The sequence below is a fragment of the Teleopsis dalmanni genome, chromosome 1, assembly GCF_002237135.1.
Source record: "Teleopsis dalmanni isolate 2A chromosome 1, ASM223713v2, whole genome shotgun sequence".
NCBI classification, from domain to species: Eukaryota; Metazoa; Arthropoda; class Insecta; order Diptera; family Diopsidae; genus Teleopsis; species Teleopsis dalmanni.
Window position 1 is genome coordinate 132,087,038 of NC_051846.1, and position 23,015 is coordinate 132,110,052.

Consider the following 23,015-nt stretch of genomic DNA (forward strand, 5'->3'; position numbering starts at 1 on the left):
GAAGAAATATTACTACATTTGAGAGGTATTGACGGAACACCTTACGGACAAATTCTACTTAGGGCTATTCGTAATAAAATTCAAGGACAGGCAAATGAAGTTTTAAATATGTACGGCACTTCTTTAAACTGGGATGAAATTAAAAACAATCTCATTATCCATTACTCAGACAAGCGTACGGAGACATCACTAATAAAGGATCTCCATTCTTTAAAGCAATATAACAAAACGGTTGAAAATTTTTACAGTGAAGTGATTGAGGTTCAATCTTCCCTCTGTAACACCATGTTAATTCATGAAGTAGACCAAAATGTTATAATAGCGAAGAAAAAGTTATTTTCCGAAATGTGCTTAAACACATTTCTTGGAGGGTTAAAAGAACCACTAGGTTCTAGAATTAGAGCAATGCAACCTGACACCATTGCAACAGCATTTGCATACTGCATTAAGGAACAAAACATTTCATACCAACGGAGTGAAACCTCATATAGACCACAACACTATAATAGACCCTATAATAGAACTTATAATTACCCAAATAGACAACAACCTTACTCAAATACTCTGCAACGATATCAAAACCCGAGACCCATAGCCAACAACCAATACAGAACTCAGAATCCAACAACATGGACCTCATACGATAGAAGGCCACACCAGCACGCCCAGAGTAATAACAGGAATCAACAAGCAGAACGATTTCCAGCTATCAAATCAAGCCAGAATTCAATGGTGAGGAATCCCAACAACAGTAACTTTCATTTCAACGAAACGGAAAGCCTAGACCACCACTTTGAAAATGATACCAACAACATAATAAAAACCCAGGATAACCAAAATTTTTTCAAACCAGCCTCCAAGAACCGACGGGATATATAAACCCAAAGGAACTGCCATTCACTCTCCCATTCATAATTATAAGTTCACCCTTTGGCAGACCACTAAAACTTCTTTTAGATACAGGTGCATCAATGTCATTTATAAATCCTGAATTTATTCCAAACGACAAACAGTACGAATGCAATCCTGTAACAATAACTACCGTTCTCAGTAAATACAAATTAAAAGCATATACAATTCTTCCCATATTCTCTGAATTCAATCAAGCTGGTCAAACCAAGTTTTTATTATTTAAGTTCCATAATTACTTTGATGGACTATTAGGAATAGACATACTAACCCAACTAGATGCTAAAATCGACCTCAAAAATAAAATTATGTCAACTAAAAATGCTGTAAATAGCATTAACCTCAAGCCGAACCCATTGTCAGGGCAAATAGCTATACCAGCGTATTCAAAAATATTGGCCAGACTTCCAGTAAGCCAGGAAGCCGGCAATGTATATATTAACGCAATTGAGATAAAGCCGAACCTTTATATTGCAGGTGGGCTTTATAATGCGAACAATTGGTATAGTACGGTTGAATTAATAAATTATTCTAACAAGGATCAATCACTTTTTATCGAACAACCCTTAAAAGTAAATATCTATGATCCTTCGAACTGCTATAATTTACACGAAGAAATTATAGAAAATTCTGAAACAACAAATGTCGGCCATTTGATAAGAACTAACCATCTCAATACTGAGGAAAAGAAACAACTTTTAAAGGTATGCAATAATTACAGCGACCTATTGTATAAAGAGGGAGACGAGCTTACATTTACAAATAAAATCAAACATAAAATTAATACCACAGACGACATTCCGGTATTCACGAAATCATACAGATACCCATACGTACACAAAGAAGAAGTTAAAAGACAAATCACCGACATGCTAAAGCAAGGCATAATTCAACATAGTTACTCGCCTTGGAGTTCACCAGTTTGGGTAGTTCCTAAGAAACTAGACGCAAAAGGTGAACAGAAGTGGAGATTAGTCATAGACTACAGGAAAATCAACGAAAAAACAATAGCAGATAGATATCCACTACCAAATATTAGCGAAATTCTTGACAAATTAGGGAGATGTCTATATTTCACCACCCTAGATCTTGCAAGTGGGTTCCATCAAATTGAAATGGATAAAAATCATGTCCAAAAAACACCTTTTACGGTAGAAGGTGGACACTATGAGTATACGAGAATGCCTTTCGGATTAAAAAATGCTCCTTCCACGTTCCAAAGAGTTATGGACAATGTTTTACAAGACTTAGTGGGAAAAATCTGTCTAGTTTATCTTGATGACATTATAATTTATTCAACATCCATGCAGGAACATTTAGAAAGTATTAAATTAGTCTTCGATAAACTTCGCGAAGCAAAATTTAAAATACAACTAGATAAATGTGAATTCCTAAAGAAGGAAATAGCTTTTTTAGGTCATATAATCACACCTGATGGCATCAAACCAAATCCTTCAAAGATTCATGCGATTCAAAACTTTCCTCTACCCCGAACTCGAACCGAAATTAAAGCCTTCCTTGGTTTAATTGGATACTATAGGAAATCATCAGAGATCTTGCTAAATTAACCAAACCACTTATAAATTGCCTAAAGAAAGGTGCAGAAATCAAATTAGATAAAAATTATGTAGAGGCTTTTGAGATCTGTAAAACCATCCTAAGTAACGACCCTTTATTACAATATCCAGACTTCACACAACCCTTCGTAGTTACAACAGATGCCAGTAATTTTGCTTTAGGAGCCGTCTTATCCCAAGGTCGTATCGGGAGCGACAAGCCAATATGTTTTGCAAGTCGAACTCTAAATCAGAGTGAATGCAACTACTCAACCATCAAGAAAGAGCTACTAGCCATCGTTTGGGCAATAAAGTATTTTCGCCCATATCTTTTTGGCAGGAAATTTAAAATTGTGACTGATCATAAACCACTAACATGGCTGATGAATCTTAAAGAACCAAATTCTAAATTAGTACGTTGGCGACTCAAAATGGAAGAATACGATTACGAAATAGTGTACAAAAAAGGGAAGTCCAACACAAATGCAGATGCTTTAAGCCGTGTCAAAATAAATAATTCAGTGGACTCTCCACAAGGAATATATACAAATGTTACAGAAGAGTGTAGCACCATACAGGAAAATCTAAATAATTGTATCCCAATTTCGGAAAAACCAATTAATGAATTTAATCTACAATTCATTATTGAAACCACAAATGAGGGTCCCCCAATGAAAACCGAAACAATTTTTAAGAACAAACAACGTAGGACCATTCGTAGGCCTGAATACAACGAAGAAGTCATACTAAACCTTTTAAAAAATTTCATACCCCCAAACAAACTTTCTGCAATATTCTCGGATGACGACACATTTCGTATCATTCAAGAAGTATATTATAAATATTTTTCTAGCAACAAAACTTTTAAACTCACTCGGTGCACACAAGTTCTGAAAGATATTACAACGGAAGAGGAACAAGAAAAGATTATTAGGGAATATCATAATAACTCCAATCATAGAGGAATCCAAGAAACTATGCTACATTTAAAAAGGGAGCTATATTTTCCTAATATGAAGACCAGAATTACAGAGACCATCAATAACTGTGATAAATGCAAAACCCTGAAATACGATAGAAACCCTCCCAAACCTCAATACGAAAAACCAGAAATACCACCAAAACCTTTAGAAATCATTCATATTGACCTTTATAGCATTAATCATAATCAAATGCTTACATTAATAGACAAATTTTCAAAATTCGCTTGCGGATACACACTCCCTTGTAGGACTAGTGTAACCATCCTAAAGTATTTAAAGAATTATATTAGCACATACGGCATACCAAAGAAAATAATATGTGACCAAGGCGCAGAATTCGACTCGAATATATTCAAGGATTTTTGCAAACAATTCAACATAGATCTACATTTCACATCCTTTCAGCAGACTAGAAGCAATGCACCAGTAGAACGTCTTCATTCAACCTTAACTGAAATCTATAGATTAATATTCACAACCCGAAAAGAAAAAAAATTGTCAACCGAACATGAGGAGATATTATTTGAAACGTTCATTACGTATAACAATGCCATACACTCCTCAACCAAGCATACCCCTTACGAACTTTTCTTCGGTAGACCCTACACATTTAATAAACAAACGAATCTCTCAAATGAACATGAATACCTACAGAAACTTAATGAATACCTTAACGAACTATACCCAAAAGTACAGGAGGACATGAAAACGAAAACATCTAACATAATTGACAAACTAAACAAGACGAAAGAAATTCCAAAAGAATTTGAAGAACATGACATTGTATTTAGGAAAGAAGCTAGGAGAAACAAAATTACACCTAGGTTCTCAAAACATATTATATCAAAAAATAATGATAAAACTGTTTTAACTACACGTAATAAAAAAATTCATAAATGCAAACTAAGAAGACAGGTGAAGAAACACCACACAGAAATTACTCAATAAATAAAGTATATTATAAAAAATTAACATATATAATAATTTAATAATAATAACATATTGCAGTGCGAAATTAATGTCATTGTATATGACCACTTAATTATAAGATGCACAAGAATATGTGGTTGAAGACCAACGCATATGGACAATCAACCAATAAAACACATAATAATAATAAAAAATATATATATATACAAAGAAGGAAAGAAATTTTTTTTTTATATTAAGATACTAAAATACAAAAAATTTTTATTAATAAAATATATATTGTACGCATACATATATCCTCTATTCTTTTCTAGACTAACAATTGTATCTACACAATTGTTAGAAATACATAACTTTAAGGACAATTACAGTATACTACCCTTACAACTAGGACCTGCCCGTACGATAGAAAACTACTACAATCTAATCCTTGAAGAATACTACCAACATTAACTTAATAAAAAAAACCTACTAAACAAATTTGAGAATAGAGACCTAACATACCAACTAACTCTTTTCACGTAACGTATTAAGCCCTAAAGAACTTGAAAAAATAGGAAATTTCATAAACAAAAAAAAACAAAAATATAATTTTATCCATATTATTCCTTTGCCTATAAATAAAACAAAAATAAGTTCAACAAAACCATTTATAAGTTTTTATGAGCTTAGCATAGAGCACCATGACACCGTTTGCCCAAAAATAAAAGAATTTATTTCTGCAACAACAAGCCACGCCTAGAGGATTTAACAACAGAGTCTGAATGAATGGGCAGACTAATGAAAAATCAAGTCACACATTGTCTATCAACTACAATTGATGACACCGAAACTATAATGCAGCCTGAACCTGACTACGTACTACTTGTACAAGTTCCGAAAACAAACATCAATTCAACTTGTAACATAAAGCACTTGGCGATCGAAGGTAGCGTATTAATACATTTCAAGAACTGCAGTATCATCATAAACGGCATAAACTACGAAGACGAGCCCAACATATTTTGGGACAGTATTTATATTCTCCCGCCACCAAGCAGCAACGTCCACTCCAATTCAATAAAAGAACTGTTGAATCTACATGCTCTCAAAGAATACAACTTGGCGACTAACTTAAATCTTTAGCAATTCGAGAAACGAACGTCAACATGACATGGCAGCTTTACTGCCTTTGCAGTCGCAATAATCATCATATTAGCTCTCATCAAATTCTTCAAAAACAAAACCAAGGTTGTCCAGCACATTTTTGACATCCTGGACACTATCGCTCCTACCCCAAGCAATTCCTTGTGGCCATCGCTCTACTCTAAGGGGGAGGAGTTACAATTGTAAAGGTTGAAATTGCTACGAACTAATTTCAACCATACATATACTTTTGTATAAATCTAACGTCAGTCCGTCAGCAGAAAACGCAACACCAACACCGTTGCGGACAACACCAGAAACCAACTCACCCTCAACAAAGTTCAGCGTACAACCTAGAAAGGATAAAATTTATTTAAATATTTATCAAGATCATAATACAACAACATTACCTGCATTCCATGCGTCAATGAGCCGCGGGCATGACGTAAACAAACCTGAAAAAAATAAAAAAATAATAAAACAACAAAACTAAAACACAACTTGAAATATAAAGAAATGTAATTAAATAAGTGAAGAATATACGCACCTTATTTATTCACTATTTATATATATAATTTATTTTTGTTTGTTTTATTAATTTTTGTTTGATCTTTTTTATTTATTTATTAATAAATATAAATATTAAAAGCACAAACACCAGCACTATATAAACAAAACACGTTTGTAAACAAGACAAGCTTGAAAGCTTTGGTTGAACTAAATACAAGCACGACGAATTCAAGAACGCACGAAAACACAAGGCACAGAAATTACACCCAAGCGAACAATAGCAACAAAAGACAACAAGTATCAAAAATACCAACGGCAAATATACCGATGCACTACAGGAAAAGCTTCGGTCGTTTGAGTATAAATAAACGCGCATTGTACAAGCACGGCAACTTGTCTCTTGGATATCAAACGATAAACAAGTTGAACTGGTCAATTTGATCAATATTAGTTTACAGGCTAATTCAGTCTACACTGATCAGTTCGATCAAAGCAGGCAACTGGTCAATTCGATCAAATCCTAGTTTACAGGCTTAATCAGCCTACACTGGTGCATTCGATCATTTTCTTTTCTTTTGTTTGTTAATTATTCTTTTTTTATCTGGCTCATTCAGCCAACCTATAGGTTTTCGTAACACAGAGCATCCGTAAGGAGAGAACGAACCCAGGAGAGAATGCGGTTCTGTCATGAACCTTCTCAGCAACAGAGTCAACCACATAAACCTGTACAACGATTCAACAAATTCACGACTGTGTACTATTGTATACCTTAATCCACCCGGACGCCACAACAAAGAGCGTCAGAATTATGGAGAATTTATTTAACAAAATAATATTTTGAATACCTGTAACTATTGTTTTTATATTGAAATAAATAAAGTAACTATTAAATTATTGTATAAAAGTACACTTTTATTTATGGAACAAAATTCAGTCCCGCAAGTATAAATTTTATTGCAACGAACCTGGACAGCCGCTTTGCTACCTCAGCAAAACGAAACGATAGAAACCCGGTCATTACACAATTACTCACCAGGCCGCCACACAAGACGACAATACACAAAAAACAAAATAAATTATTTATCTATCTTACCACAAAATCATATTATATCATATTAATTCATAAAATCATTTATTGTATTTTCATTTTTGCTTTTATGTATTTAAAGTCAATGTACTCAAATTACGACATAAGTCGGTATATAAAAAATAAAAAACACTTATTTGACCTTAAAAGAAAAACTGCACATAAACAAAACAATATTACAAAATATCCGCTTATGAAAAATATGCAAGTGGTAGAAATTTCGAAAGTAACACACTTATGAAATTTCTACAACAAACAATACAAGAGGAAGCGCTTTACGCCAATTAGCGTCTTTTTTGTAAAGATTTAACAACTCACACAGAACTTTTTCGAGTTACACGAAAATGTGTTTTAAAAACACCTGTTATGATCTATATCTAATTAGATACAGATTTTAGCTAATCCGGCACTTGAACCAGCTTAGCTTTTACACGTTATGTTATCGTCCGTACCTAGTCTGATACGGATTCACTAATCCGGCACTTTAACCAGCTTAGTAATTCACTTGCGCAATCCGGCACATCTATCAAATGTTTTTTTTCCGGTTTCTATCAAATGTTTTTTTATATTCTGCTTGGACCTCTTCAATTTGTTGTTTCGCATGTTGTCGGAATATATTGCGTTCTTCGTCAAATTCTTGAATCAATTCATCCTCTATTGCTTGTTTTATGGAGTTGTACCCGCTGTTCTTTCGCATTTTTATACCAAAAAGGATTTCAAACGGTGAATATTTCGTAGTTCGATAAAATGCATTATTAATAGCGCTTTGCACGTCTCCCACAAAACGATACCATTGATGAGGAGACTCCCATGATAATTTAGAAATAACGTTGATAACTGTTCTGTTGACCCTTTCAATTTGGCCGTTACCCCTTGGAACGCCTGTCGTTGTTAGGATACGTACGATCTGCGCTGCTTTACAAAATTCTACAAACGCATTTGATGTAAACGCGACGCCCTTATCGCTCACAATGCGAGTTGGATTTCCAAATATTTTAGTCCACAATTCAAATTTTGTTATTACCATTGCGATTGTGTGGCTTTATCCCAGTAGACCTTGCCGGATAAAGCCACACAAACTTGCTAAAGCCATCGACCATTGCGAAAATATACTTATATTTCTTTGACGTAGCATCCATCGGTCCTAGGTGATCTACATGTAACGTACATAATGGAGTATCGCCTTTATCAACCGTATGTAGTAATCCCTCTAGCTTACCCTGCTTTTTGTTGTACAAAATACATTTGACACAGTTTTTGATTAATTTATCAACTTTTTGCTCTAGATGCGAAATATAAAATTGCTGCTTGATTTGGTATGCCGTTTTCATAACTCCAAAATGACATTGGTCATGACAAGTTTTTATCACCTCTCTTTCCATTAGTCGTGGAATCACCAATAAAGTTTGTCCGTCTGTTTCCTTGAACAACACGTCGCCAATCAACATGTAGTTCATATATTGCTTTGTTCTCAAAATTTGCATTATAGCGCTGAGATGTTCATCGGTTTTCTGCGCTTTTTCATCTTCATCTTTATCGGATTGATCTGTTTGTGTTTCTTCATCGTCTTCTTCATCCGAAGTAAGCAGTTTACAAAGTGCATCCTCTTCTGCTACAGACTTCATATCTTTGTCCAATTTTGATTCTGGATCCGGCTCATCTTCACTTGAAGATGTATCATAATCCATTTCACGACCTTCTTCATCACCATCATCCGATTCCTCAAACGCTTCAACATCAGTATCTCGTTTCTTTTTCTTTTCCTGCCCTTTTTTCTTTTTAGACTTTTATCATCATCGCTATCTTCATTCTTTTTACTTTCTTCTTCATCTGAATCAGATTCGTCGTCAGAATCAATCCATTCGTCCATCTCACTTATTTTTAATTCATATTTTTTTCCACCAACTTTTTTAACTTTAATTTCTTCTGGATCTTTTTCTTCTTCACAATCTGTTACCGTAATGAGTGATAAAAATTTATAACCACTTTCATCAAAAGCATACCTGAATTTACTCAAAACATCGTAACCAATTACTACGTCATAGTTTACCGCATAGTCAGGTACTATTACCAAATGGTATTCTAATTTTAATTTATGTAATTCAATTTCGCATAAAATTTTGCCTTCTGGATTTGTTTTTGCACCACCTAAACCCACAATTACTTCAGAGTAATTTTCCACTAGCTTTTGCACAAAATTGCTTTTAAATAAACTGTGTTTTACCAGAGTTATGTCGGCACCACCATCAATTAAACACTTAAATTTTATGTTGTCAATTCTAACCAATTTTAATTTTTCCATCTCTAAAGTACAATTTACCCTTTTAGCTCCTAGATTGGTTTCTAAGCAATTTTTTGCGATGTGGCCTGATTTGTTACATTTAAAACATTTTTGCTTTTCTGTGCATTCACGTTGTTTATGTTTTTTTGAGCCGCAATTGTAGCAGTGCTCCTTTTTTACTTCATTGCTTTTCCCGTACTTTTCATTCATCGGTTTCATTTTACTTATGCGTTCGTAAATTTCTATTTGCTCTTTTAACTCCAAATAATTTTTTGCAGCGTATAACGTCATTTTATTTTCTGGCCTTCCTTTGATTCCGTCAACAATATATTGAATCACGGATTTTTGTTCAACTGATCCAGTTGCACCGATGTTTCGCATGTGTCAAATATATATTCATGGGCGCTTTCACTGTCTTTCTTCTTCCTTTCTCGTAGTTGATTGTGAACTTCTATACTTGAATAAGTATGCGTAAATTCCGTTAGCATGTACTGTAATTTTTTGTTGTGAGTGTTTGCACAAAAAGTTTTGCTACTTTGGTTATCTTATTTCTTGCAAACACTAATTTTTGTGTGTCTGACCACTTATATGCATCTGCCAATTCTTCCAAATTTTCGAACCACTTTTCTACTGCCATTCCTGCTTCGCCATCAAAACATGGAATCATATCCTCTCCATTTGTACTCGAATTAGACATTTCATTTGTAAACTTAGCCGTTAGTAACCGTATTAAATCTGTTAATTCTGTATTAGCCATAGTGATCGTATCGCTGGATTTGTTGTTGCTACTGCTGTTTATGTCAGTTTCCACGTTTTTCTTATTGATGTTGCTTACGCCTTCTGAAGTTTTTGTTTCGATTTCTATTCGTTCCTCTGCTTCACTGTTGCTTTCCTTCTCGATGCGCGTTATTTTTTCTTTCTGTTGTTTTTCAAATTCTTTCTTCGCTGCTCTTGTCAAAATTGTTCCACTGTCTTCTACATTTACGTCTTCCATGCCAATTTTTAGCTTTTTTCTGCAACTTTACTACTTTCAATTGTTGTTTGTGTAGCACTTTTCAACTGTTTCAACTTCGTTTTTCTACACCCAAGCAACATTTTTTTGCTTTCGCACTTGCTTTTTTTTTCCTGTTTTATATTCACTTTAATTATTGTACATTGGACGAGCCCCCAAATGTAGGAATATTTATTCCATAGTATTTATTTAGTTATATCTATATAAGAATGTTTATTTAATAGTTATTGTTTAGTTCTATATATCAAAGCGCGCAAACGACTGACTACCACGACGACTTAATACCAACTACTGCTTGTTTCTTTAAGCCTCTTCTCGTTCCTTTTTGCTGGCGTTGCCAGATCTTCCCGTTCCTGCCTACATATATGTAAATATATATATAGGTATTTATTTATTTATTTTATTATTTATTGATCTTCAAATTCGGCACATAAACCGACTTTGATCAAGGTTCCTTAAGGCACTTAAACCAAAAGAAAACACTTGGTTGAATTCAGGTTTTGAAATTGAATTAAATGTTTATTGAACATTTAAATGTTTTATGAACATGTGCTTTTATACAAAATTCTTAACACTTTGAACATTCAAGGCCAAGGGCACTCGTGGGAAATATGTGCATTACCTATGCTAAGCATAGTATGCTTATACTATTTAATGCAACCATCAAGCTGGTATATGTATTTTGCCATATATCAACCTGCTTCACAAATTTGGTGACTTAAATGTGTTATCACTTAAGCCATGCGCCAACTCATATTGCACCTGTGGGAACAACAGAATTATCGCAGCGGCTTGCCTATTGCTGCAACTCACAACGAACACACGATAAAAGAAAATGAACATAATGCTTATCAAACTTGCACAGTAGCGTGTGAAGATGATCATATTACGTCTGGCACGCTGATAGCGTACGAATATTTAGTTGTGAGAGCCAGCAACATTGCTAAAAATATTTGATAACACAAATAAAACCAACAACAAAAACAACATAAGAAGCTAATTTAAAGTACTTATGTATACATATAATTAATACAATAATAATAATACAATTATAATAATTGATACAATTGATTTTTATAATAAATTTCATATAGAACTTAACAACACCTTTCGTGTGACAGCACATGTTCCAAAATGCTGATTGTCGGTTCTATAAAAAATTATTAAATATCATCATTTCAATGTACGATGATATATTTATAAATTTCCAAAATGATCTTGGTACAGATGACGTTGTTCCAAGTAGTATAGCAATCCTCTATTTGTTGATTTAAAGTAGCAATGTTTTAATTCATTGTCTAAGGCGCTACTTATTATTTTTGCAGTAGCTTGACGATGGCAAATATTTTGCAAAAAAAAAGTTATAATAAGAATACCTTATTATTATTCTATTTTATTTCTATTCTATAATATATTTTTTATTTATTTATATTTTATTTCAAAAATCAAATTTTTAAATTTTAATATCAAATTTTAAAATATCTCAAATACAAATAGTGTTTTTGTAATTTCATTTGTAAATAAATAACATATGATTTCTTAATTTGGAGCAGTATGAACCCTTTTGAAACTAACTTAATTTCATTTTTCCGAAATTAAGGAAATTTGGCTGTATGAACATAGCATAATAAATATTCTAATACTACAGATACTGATATACACCTTAATTCTAATAACAACAATCGGAACATTGTAAACAAAGATGATAATACACCCATTAATAACTAATATCGGAACATTGATAAAATACGATACCTAAGAACAGCTAATGAAAGTACCAAAAGTATTTAATTAAGTAAGAATAACGATGTTATTTCCCATACTAAAATCAAAAAAGAAAGAAATAGAAGCAGAAACAGAAAAAGTTTTTAAATATAATAAAAGCACATATATTTATATTGAGAACCATTATTTAAACGAATGTAAACTATTAAAATACTTCATTGTCAAGAAAACATGTAAATTAATTAAAAAAAAAAAGGTACTGAACTAATACAAGCTGATAAGCAAACTATTATATCAAAAAATGTAGAAAATATCAATATTAATACTGATTGTCACAAAACAAATGTAACACTTACATGAAATTTTTTAATACACTTAAATAATTGTTTTTTCGAAATATTAAACCAATACTTTACAAATAAAAGAAATATGTATTTAGATAAAATAGTTTTCCCAAAAATAGATGTCATTTTTAACGAAACTTTAACGATGGAGGAAATAAAAACAAGAATTATTGAAAATACTAATGAAGTAAATGAAATTAAACATAAGAATAATATTATTGCATACAGTATCCCAAGTGGAATAATAATCATAATTATTATAAGTTCAATATTAGTATTAGATTTAAAATGTAAAAAGAATTTAATTGTAATTAAAAACAGAATTCAGGAGAGTTCATTAACAAAATGCGAATTAGATCAAATTAAAAAAAAGTATGGAATTGTATAAATTTTTTATTACTTCCCAAATATATTTATTAAGGAGATCAAGAGCTGGAGGAATTACATCTCTATACCTCATATCTTTTAAATGAGCAGGAATGATAATTTAGAAGATCGTTTGTTCCTAAACAAACAATCTTCAGTAACACATTGAATTTCAATATCATATTATAACTAAACATCTGACCTAACCAAACAATGAAACATATTATCATGAATTCGATACTTCAAATCTTTGCTATAAATATAAGCAAAGATGTTAGATATAATTTAGTCTTAAGATTCCTACACAACATTTAACATATTGAATGTTTAAATAAATTACAATTAAATTCACCAAAGTGAATTCTCGTTTTAGGTATTTAATTCGCATTGCAGACGTTCACAGTAACGGTACTACACAAATGTGTTAAGCTCTTTACTAACGCCACCGACATCGATATGATTGGGTGTAGCAGGTGAGGTGTTATAGTACTTTTATTTTTTTACTTTATACTTTTATTGCTATCGAAAAACAATTTGCGAATATGGACATAGGGATGAATGAAGACAAAGCGAATATATGTCGGTTGCTGCTGGTGACTGGCCACTATACTTTTGAATATCACTACTTAATTTATTTTGGCATCACCGTAACGGACAACAATTTAAGTCTGGAGATCAGACGAAATATTATCACTGCTAGTAGGTAATACTATGGGTTCAGTAGGCAATTGACATGTAGATCTCTCTCTTGACCGCTAAAATTTACGTGATGTAGATAGCTTATCGTACCTGTATAACGCAGAAGTATGGATGTTAAATGATAAACCTGCGTTTAAAATTTTTCTAAGAAAAGTTCTATGTAGGATCTTTGGGCGACGACTACTGCGTCTGAATGAAAAACTCTGTATTTGCATTTATTGATCAACTAAAGTTGACCCCGAGCTGTGAAGCTAATAATATTTTTAAATATATAACATTATTACTTTTGCAAAACAACTATTTTGAGCGTTATACAATATATCACTCATGTTAGCTGGGAGTATTTATTATTATTTTGTGGCCATTGTATTGTACTCTTCGTTAGCCAAATTGATTTCGGCTTTTAACAAAACTTTTGTTAATCTGGATCGTTCACATTAATTTGATCCAGTCAGACTTTGATTAAATTCGAACTCAGTATTCATTGTTTGGTATGAATGCAGCATTAGTGTTATCGCTCTTTTTTAAATTTTATGGAATTTCTCGATTTGGATTATATTATGATTATATCCGTTATGAACTACGCTTTACTTTGGTACATATATTTTTGGTATCTAAGTTTCGATTATCAGCATTCTTACATTTAATTACTCTCATATAAAATTAGAATTATAGTCCACAATCAGTAATTGCATTTTGGGAATAATTATTTATATTAAAATATTAATACTGTATAATACTTACGTCTCTATAATTTTTAATAAATTTCTTTTGATAGAAACGGGTTGAGCCGAAATCTATTAACATTAATCGCTTTGATTTGGAGTCGTACAAAAAGTTTGACCAATTCGGATCAGTTTGCATACACTGTAACTCGAACAATTCACGCAAACATAATTTTAAAACAGATTCTCCAATATGTTTTCGATGCTCATAACTATAAAGTGTGAATATTTGTGAAATTAATATTGAGACAATTTTGCAATACATAACCTCATATCAAAACACTTGTCTAATGGTACACCAGGCACTAGCTCCGTAGTAAGAACACTGGAAGTAGTTAATTCTTTAATAACTGTGGGGACATAATACTCATGGTATGGATTTATCATTTCTTTAAATTTTTCTGTATACTCAGCTTCGCGGTTATAATCAACTTCCCAAGTTAATTCTCTCTTTGCAACCTAAAATATTATATTAATATATTTTGGATTTATGTTTGTAATCATACCTTAACGACGTTGTCGATAAAGAAACCTTGGGGAAACACATCCCAAACTTTTAGCATACCAATTAAATTGTCAATATCACTTTCAATACTTTGTGCTACGCCTGGATACTGAATTTTAATAGCCACCATTATGCCATTATTTAGAACTGCGCTGTGAACCTAAGCAAAGTCCTGTAAAAAATCATTTTGCAATAAAAATATTAAATGTTTACTTGGCCAATAGATGCAGCAGCAAACGGTTTGTCATCAAACGACTGCAACTTACTTCGCCAGTTATTTCCAATTTGCATATTCATTACTCGTTCAACTTGCCAGTCGGGCATGTAATCTGCTGCCTGTCTAACACGTTCAAACGCTTTTGATAATTGTGGCGACACAACATTAGAATCTTGTATGCTCAAAATTTGTCCTATTTTAAGAGCTGCACCGCGGACTTTACAAAGTGTATCAACTATACGCTCTGCATTACCAGGGCTTAGAAATGCTTCCTTCACATTTTTTGAGCCTCCTAGTCCTAAAGCACCTTTTGTTAGTTCATTTATAGTACCAAACCCCAATCCAGCAAACAATCCGCCAAACGATGCCATGCGTCCTATTCGACTGGACGGAACTTTACGTTGTTTGGCTACTTTATTAAGCACAGGTAGTTCTATACTATTAAAATCAATTGATAGCTGATTTTTAGAACTAATATTATTACCAACTAAATTTATAACATTTCTAACATATGCAGTATCTACGTTCAGTTTTTCAGCTGATACCCTATGCTCAGTTTCCAATGTATTTTCTGTCGGACGAACTTGTTTACTTTCTGTGTTCGCAGTACGTAAACTAACACCCCGATTTTTATTACGAGTTGAAAGGATCTCTTCAAGTTCTTTTAATGTAATTGAAGATATGTCTAAATTAGCATCAGATTGTGTATGTGGTGTGATCGTTACACTAGATGCGTAACTCGGGTTCAAGCCAGTATTTACATCATTACTATAATTTTTACTCATTTTGTATCCTTTAGGTATTTTGGCTCCAGTTAATTGACCTATACCCACAGCGGCTATACAGCAGCGATCTTTAGTTTCCTGCAGTAATTGCTGTATTTTTTTTATTTCCTCAGTGGGGTTTTGACCAACTTCTTTTAAACATTTACTTCCAACTTTTAAAGTGCCATTCAAAACTTCACGTATGCTAGAGTTACACCACAAATGTTTAAAAATTTCACTGTGTTCACGAGTCAAAGCTTCCGTAACTATTTGTACACCCCGCAATACAGCAATCACGTCTCTTGACCCAGGCGACATTTCAAAATAGGTGATTCATCAGAGAAATCTTAAACGTAAATTATGAGACAGTTTAAACTTTAAATGATAAATTTATCAGAAATTTTTTTATTAGATCCATATATTACCGGTTAAAATATAATAAGTAAAATGAAAAACAAATTCGTAGAATGTTTTGTAAACATTTGCACGAGTTAGGTTAAAGGTATTACCTCAACTGTCCACCTGAACCTAGATAGCAATGACGCTGAGAGGACCAAACCGGAAATGGAACATGAAATTTTCTAAGTTTATTAAATGTGCGTGAAGATAGCGTCGACGATAAGTCCAAAATGGAGATGGAACATTTTTCGCCGCATGAAAAATGCAGTATAGTTTAATTGAGGAAAAATTTATTATTTTAATAAATTTAATGCAGCAAAAGGCATTAATAAGTAGAAAATTGAATTAATTTACTATCTACATTCAACTTTTATGTGTAAATGATGTAATTTGTATGAAAAATGAAAAATAAAAATCAGCCCCAAGAGATGGGATCACTAATTTATTAATAACTTTTAAACTAGAGGTACCATTTTTTTATAAATAACTTTCAATACAATACCCTAATAAGCACAATTATTTGAAAAAAATCGAAATTAGTTTAATTTTATTAATTATTCAACAATTCTATACGAAGTTAGTTAATAGATGGCATACCATCTTAAATTAAATTCGCTGAAAAATTAAAATGGCACTGAAAAACATAATGTACAGTTGCAGAGTTATTGATAAGTCCATAGTACTGCGAAAGAAAAGCTAACGTCGAATTTTTATTAAGCTTGCTGCATCAAAGATATTATCAAAATAAGAAACTAGAATTTTTTCTAAAACGATTGATATACAATATTATATATCTTATTCGATTAACAAATTATATATAATTAAATTAAATGTGAACTAACTTTGGCATGCACAACAGTTAAAATTGCGTTGATGATATATGTGGGATATTAAACATCAAAATATAGTTAGCGTCGAATTTCTATTAATATTACTGCATCTAAGATATTATTTGAACAAAAAACTAGAATTTTTCTAAGCCAATTAATGTCTAATATTATATATATTGTTCGATTAACAAATTAAATAAAATTAATTAAATTATGCGCTAACTTGTGAATGCAAAACAGTTTAATTTGCATTGACGATAAATTTGGGAAATTTAATGTCAAAATATAGTTAGCGTCGATTTTTTATTACGATGTCATTTCACATTTTAATTAATTAAAACATTATTATTTAATTAAAAACTATGAAATAAAAGACAGAGAACAGTAAAAAATATGTTTGGTTTTCTAAATATACTTAGTTTTTATATAGTATAGAGCAAATTTTCTTTAAAAATGGAAAGCAAAAATTTGTAAAAACGAAGTTACGTTACAATATTAATTATATCTTTAAAAGCAGAGATACCATTTTTCTGCAAATTAGCTTAATCGAAAGAGGACACATCTAGCTTTCATTTGATGTAATAATATTTATAGATTGGTCGATTAACTTAAAAGTAATCGAGTGTTAAATTCAGAAACTAATTTTCTTTGATACAAAATTAATTATATCTTTAAAAGCAGAGATACCATTTTTCTGCAAATTAGCTTAATCGAAAGAGGACACATCTAGCTTTCATTTGATGTAATAATATTTATAGATTGGTCGATTAACTTAAAAGTAATCGAGTGCCAAAGTTCAGAAACTAATTTTCTTTGATACAAAATTAATTATATCTTTAAAAGCAGAGATACCATTTTTAATTTAATTTAATTTAAATGTGCGCTTACTTATTTATGCACAACAGTTGAAATTGCATTGATAAGTGTGGGATATTAAGGTCGTGTGCGAGTTCGGCTAAGTTGCGTTCTAAATGAGGGAAATTCTATGTTGTGTCGATAATGTAGTAATGTGTCGATACTTAGCATCAAAGAATACTTGTTATTAATATTTTGTATTTTGTTGTTTTCTGTTTTCTGTTTTATTTTCAACACTAATTGAATTGCCTTAATATAACATTTTTTTTAAAAATTATTCTTTTTCTGGAATAAGAATTGTGTATTATAAAAAACATATTAATTTATTATAAAAAATTTTAATATGATATTTTCTCAAAGTTTTTTTCGTTTAACGGCTTTAATGCATTTTTGATCCGGTAATCTTAAACAATTATTTTCGGGTATATCGCAAGTGCATTTTCTATAAAAGTGATGCATGGCAATAAAGCTTAATATATATGTATGTATATATAACTATAACTATATACTATATATAGTAAATAAAAAATATTTTGCATGGAGCATCTTTTCAGCTAACCCTCATTGTGTATCATTTGTTACTTATTACTTTCTTCACCGATTTAAATTTTACTTTATTATGTAGAAACGAGTGGATAAAGCGCTTAGGAGTTAGAATGACAAACAAAAATATTTTCGCTTGTAGTAATCATTTTTCGGCAAATATGATGTGTGCAAGGAATTTAACAAAAAGCGCTGTTCCTGATCAAAATTTAGCTTTAAGTTATCTTAATTCTTTAAGCATTCAGGATGACAATGAAGGTGGTGTAGTTAATAAATCTATAAGTCCCAAACTGTCTACATTAGCTAGGCCATTATTGAATAGTAATACTATATCTGTTTCTGAAAGAATTCCCAGAAAAAGAAAATTAAGAGAAGATTTTACAGCTGTAGTTAAAAAATTAAAAACTGTAGAAAAAGTTGTTGAAGAAAAATATATTATAATAAAATTAAAAGATGAGCAAATACGTTTAGGTAATGAAAGACTAGCGAAGCTAGAACTAGAAAATATAGAATTACAAAAAAAACTTTCTGAATGTAAGTCATTAAGTAGTGTGGCAGAAAGGTCTGAAGTTGATTTTTTAAATCAAATTTGTGACAAACTTCCACAAAGTTTCCGGGTATCCCTTAGAAATAGCTTAGAGAACTGCAGTCGTCTACCAAACGGCTGCAGATATAATACGCAATTAAAAACTATCGCCTTAGGAGTTTATTTTCTTTCACCCTTAACTTATCGACATTTACGTCAAAGTTTTAATTGGCCATGTGAACGAACATTACGAAATTTTGTTCAAAGCTGGTCAAAATCTCCTGGCTGTACTCATAGCAGCATTAAGGCATTGGAGTTGCGAAGTCGCGGATTTACATACGAACAGAGATTTGTTTCGATATCCTGCGATGAAATGTTTTTACGTGCTCACCTCCAATATGATAGGCACAATGATAAAATTATTGGCCTTGAAGATTTTGGTGACGAAGACCGTACTTGCAAAATCGCAAGTGCAGTCTTGACTTTCATGGTTCAGGGTATCGGTGGCAAAAATGGTCCCAACCTTTTGCATATTTCCTTGTAAATGGAAGTTGTAAGGGTAAAACTTTAAAATCTATTGTAATTGAAGTGATAAAGCAACTTCAAGGCATTAACTTGTATCCCTGCCATTTTGTTTGCGATCAGGGTAAAAATAATATTAAGTTAGCTAATTTGATAGGTGTAGATGAGCATCATCCCTTTTTTAAAGTCAACGATGAAGATATTTTCTTCTTTTATGATGCTCCCCATTTGATAAAGAGTACAAGAAATTGTTTAATAAGTAGTAAAAATAAAATTATTTTTAATAATAAGGAAGTTAAATGGGAAAATATTGCCCACTTTTGTGAAGTAGATTCCAAATCAAGTGTTAGGTGTGCGCCACGATTAACAATAGAGCACATTAGGCCAAATTCTTTTCAAAAAATGCGTGTGCGCTTTGCGACTCAAGTTTTTAGTAATACTGTTGCTTCTGGCATGAATGCTCTGTATAGTTCTGGTTTATTAAATTTAGTTTCTTCCACCGCAAGCACTGCTGAATTTTGTCTTTTTTTTAATAATCTTTTTGATATTTTTAATTCAAGCAGTATGTATAGCTTAGGTTTGAAAAAAGGCTTTAGTGGTTCCATTGACCAAATGGACTTTTTGAAAGAAGCTGAAATTGCTTTAAAAACAATAATTATCAAAGACGCCCAAGATAGAAATATTATTAATAATTTTTCCTTTATTAAAGGATGGCTCCTTAATATTAACAGCATTCGTTGTATGTGGCAATATTTATCCTCGAAAGGTTTTAAAGTCATAATGACTAGAAAACTTTGCCAAGATGTGCTTGAGCACTTTTTTGGGCAAATACGAAGAGGAGGGGGGAATGCCAAATCTATAACATCAGACCTATTCATAACCCTCTTTCAAAAGGGCTGGGGTCTTAGCTATCTGAATGTTGTCAACAAAGGCAATTGCGAGGAACTTGTAGATTTTGATTGTCCATCATTCGTAGCTTCTATTAGTGATCCCAGTTTAAATAGTTGTAATGAAACTGTTGAAAATGTTTGCAATGATACGTTAGTGAAAGATACTTATTGGCAGTATACGGAATCATTTTGTTCACCACAAACTTCATTTCTGCAAAATATTAGTTTCAGTGTCGATATTGATTTAAGTGAAGAAACATTTCTTAAGCTAAATGCTTTTACCTACGTTTGTGGTTGGATGTACTTAAAAATATTTAAGTCACATCATTGTTTAGCTTCCCTACCTTGCGCAAATAATGTTTCAAGTGATTACCTCTTCACACTTGAAAAAGAATTTGATGGTTGCAGCTTGGTACATCCTCCTAGCGAGTTTATTAGTTATATTAGAAGATTAGATGAAAAATTTTGTATTTATTTTAAAAAAAATTACTCTAAGGTAGGTATAGCTCAATTGTTATATAAAAAGTTGGCTAACATACGCCCATATACTTGCTGCCAAAATTGCAAACTAGACAGTTTATTAATTCTTTTCATAAGAATGCGAATGCATTTTATTTTAAAATTTTTTAATAGGGACCTAAGTACCCCTGATTTCAGGCAGAAGCTTTTAAGGGTAAGTCATATGTGAGTTCTTGATAAGCATTTTCTTTGTACTCTTTTCAAATGTGCACAAATTCAAATTACATAGCTATTAAAAAATTTTTAATAGTTTTTTATTTTCAAATATATAAGGAAATATATCTATAAATGCGATAGCCTTTCGATATAATTAACTACATACACCTTCACTTGTGTTTTCTGAATAAAAATTCACATAATTTCATGTTATTATTGTAAGATTATTTTTCAAAATTAACTACTATATCACAATTTTATTTTTTTATTAAGCAAAATACTATAAATTTGTTTTTAATTTTATTTTTAAATTTTAATTTTTTACATGTAAAGATATTATATAATATTTATAATTTACAATTTCTAGTCCCAGATTTTAATATCATATGGAACATATTTTTAGTATATTATTTAAAAAAGATAATTTCTTTTCTATTAAATTATTGTTATTATTATTTCAATTCTTAAAAATAATAAATTATGAGTACAACTTGTACTTCTTTTAATTAAACCCAGCTAATATTCTTAAATACTTTAATATTTATTAATAAATATATTTTATAAATATGATGGTAAATTAAAAATTTTTCAATATTTATTAAATACTTTTTTATTAAATTGCATATAAAAATATTCCTGCTTAAAAAATTCATATAAATCTAATCATACAGTAATGTACACATAGTAGAAAAAGTCTACGGATATTCACATAATTTTACTAAAATTACGCATAACTTTTTTAATTTTTACTCAAATTCATTTTTATTTCCTGATTTATTTTAACCAAAGAAACAACAATAAAGTTGCAATATTGAAACTAAACAGTTATTCTTTAAAAAAAAATTAAACACAATTATATGCGAAAGTAGTAATTTTTGAAGCAGAAAAAGTCTACGGATATTTCTTAATATTTACATTAAAACAATAAAATTCACAAAAATCTTAAATTTAATAGCCTGTGGGATAACCCCTGCATTTAATAACCTCTGTTAAGCGTCTTTGCATGGACTCAACTAGCTTTGCAGTATCCTGTGCGTTTTTTTCTAGCCATTCTTCCTTGATGATGTTTCTTACTATATCCTTGCTGGAAAGCATATGCTGGTGAATCTTATTTTCCAAATAAACCCACAGATGTTCTATAGGACTACGGTCTGGTGATTCTGGTAGTGTTTGAAATTGCCTGAGAGCATTGTACAGCATCCCAATCCGTACGATGGCTGCTGTATGCTTAGTGTCGTTGTCCTGCTGAAACAAAAAGGTTGCCTCAAGTCCTAACATTTTGACATTTTCTTTCAAATTTGTTTTTAGAATATTTAGGTACCCATATTTCTCCATTGTATCTTGTACAAATTCAAGTCTGACAGCACCATTACTTACTATACACCCCTAAATCATTACGCCTTCACCACCACGTTTTACTGTTGAAATTGAATTTTGTTTATCATAGGCTGTGCATAATTTTCTCTATACAAGTTTTCTAACTTTGATTCCAAATATTTAAAATTGACTCTCATCGGAGAAAATAACTCATATTCAGAACTTTATAGGTTTATTTATACGCTTTCTTGCACGGCTTAATCATTTTATTCTATTATATCTGGATATGTATGGCTTCATTCCTGCAATCAGGGTATGATACATGCATTTCTTCAAAATTTTCCGCACAGTATCAGGATATATTTTGTTTTCAAGTATTTCGGCAATATGTTCAGCTAGTTTGAAGGCTGTTACTATTGGATTTACTTTCACCTGGTTGATTATGCTACGTCTTTCTCTATTTGACAAAATTGTGGGGCGGCGAGTGCGAGGTTTAGAAACGTAAGTACTGGTCTCTTTGAAGTTATTTGTAATTCTCTGCACAGATGAATATTGACGACCAATATCTTCAGCAAATTTTCTTTGGCTTACGTCATATTTCTAAAATTTAACAGTTATTTGTCGCGCACTAAAACTAATTTCACGTCTTTTATTTTATATTGTAAAAATTTATTGCTTATATAAAAAAAAAATATTAAATGATTGATTTTTAGACTCTTT

The 23,015-nt window shown here is 31.5% G+C and overlaps 2 protein-coding genes and 1 pseudogene across 4 annotated transcripts in view; all 3 read right to left on the minus strand.

Annotated features, from left to right (window-relative positions):
• The window catches only part of LOC119668748 (atypical kinase COQ8B, mitochondrial), a 74,018-nt gene extending 57,726 nt beyond the window's left edge, over positions 1-16,292 (minus strand). The window contains exons 1-5 of one of the 2 annotated variants that reach the window (XM_038078359.1): positions 16,248-16,292; positions 14,971-16,084; positions 14,759-14,917; positions 14,521-14,711; positions 14,272-14,464 (exon numbers count right to left, since the gene is read on the minus strand). In XM_038078359.1, the coding sequence (XP_037934287.1) occupies positions 14,272-14,464; positions 14,521-14,711; positions 14,759-14,917; positions 14,971-16,056 (1,629 nt within the window). In that variant the 5' untranslated portion in view covers positions 16,057-16,084; positions 16,248-16,292. Of the gene's footprint in view, positions 1-14,271; positions 14,465-14,520; positions 14,712-14,758; positions 14,918-14,970; positions 16,085-16,163 lie in introns of both variants that reach the window. The other variant, XM_038078358.1, reaches the window with a different exon arrangement.
• The window catches only part of LOC119668745, a 308,120-nt gene that overhangs the window by 151,994 nt on the left and 133,111 nt on the right, over positions 1-23,015 (minus strand). The gene's annotated exons all lie outside the window — the stretch shown is intronic.
• Positions 7,348-9,780, minus strand: LOC119668750 (annotated as a pseudogene).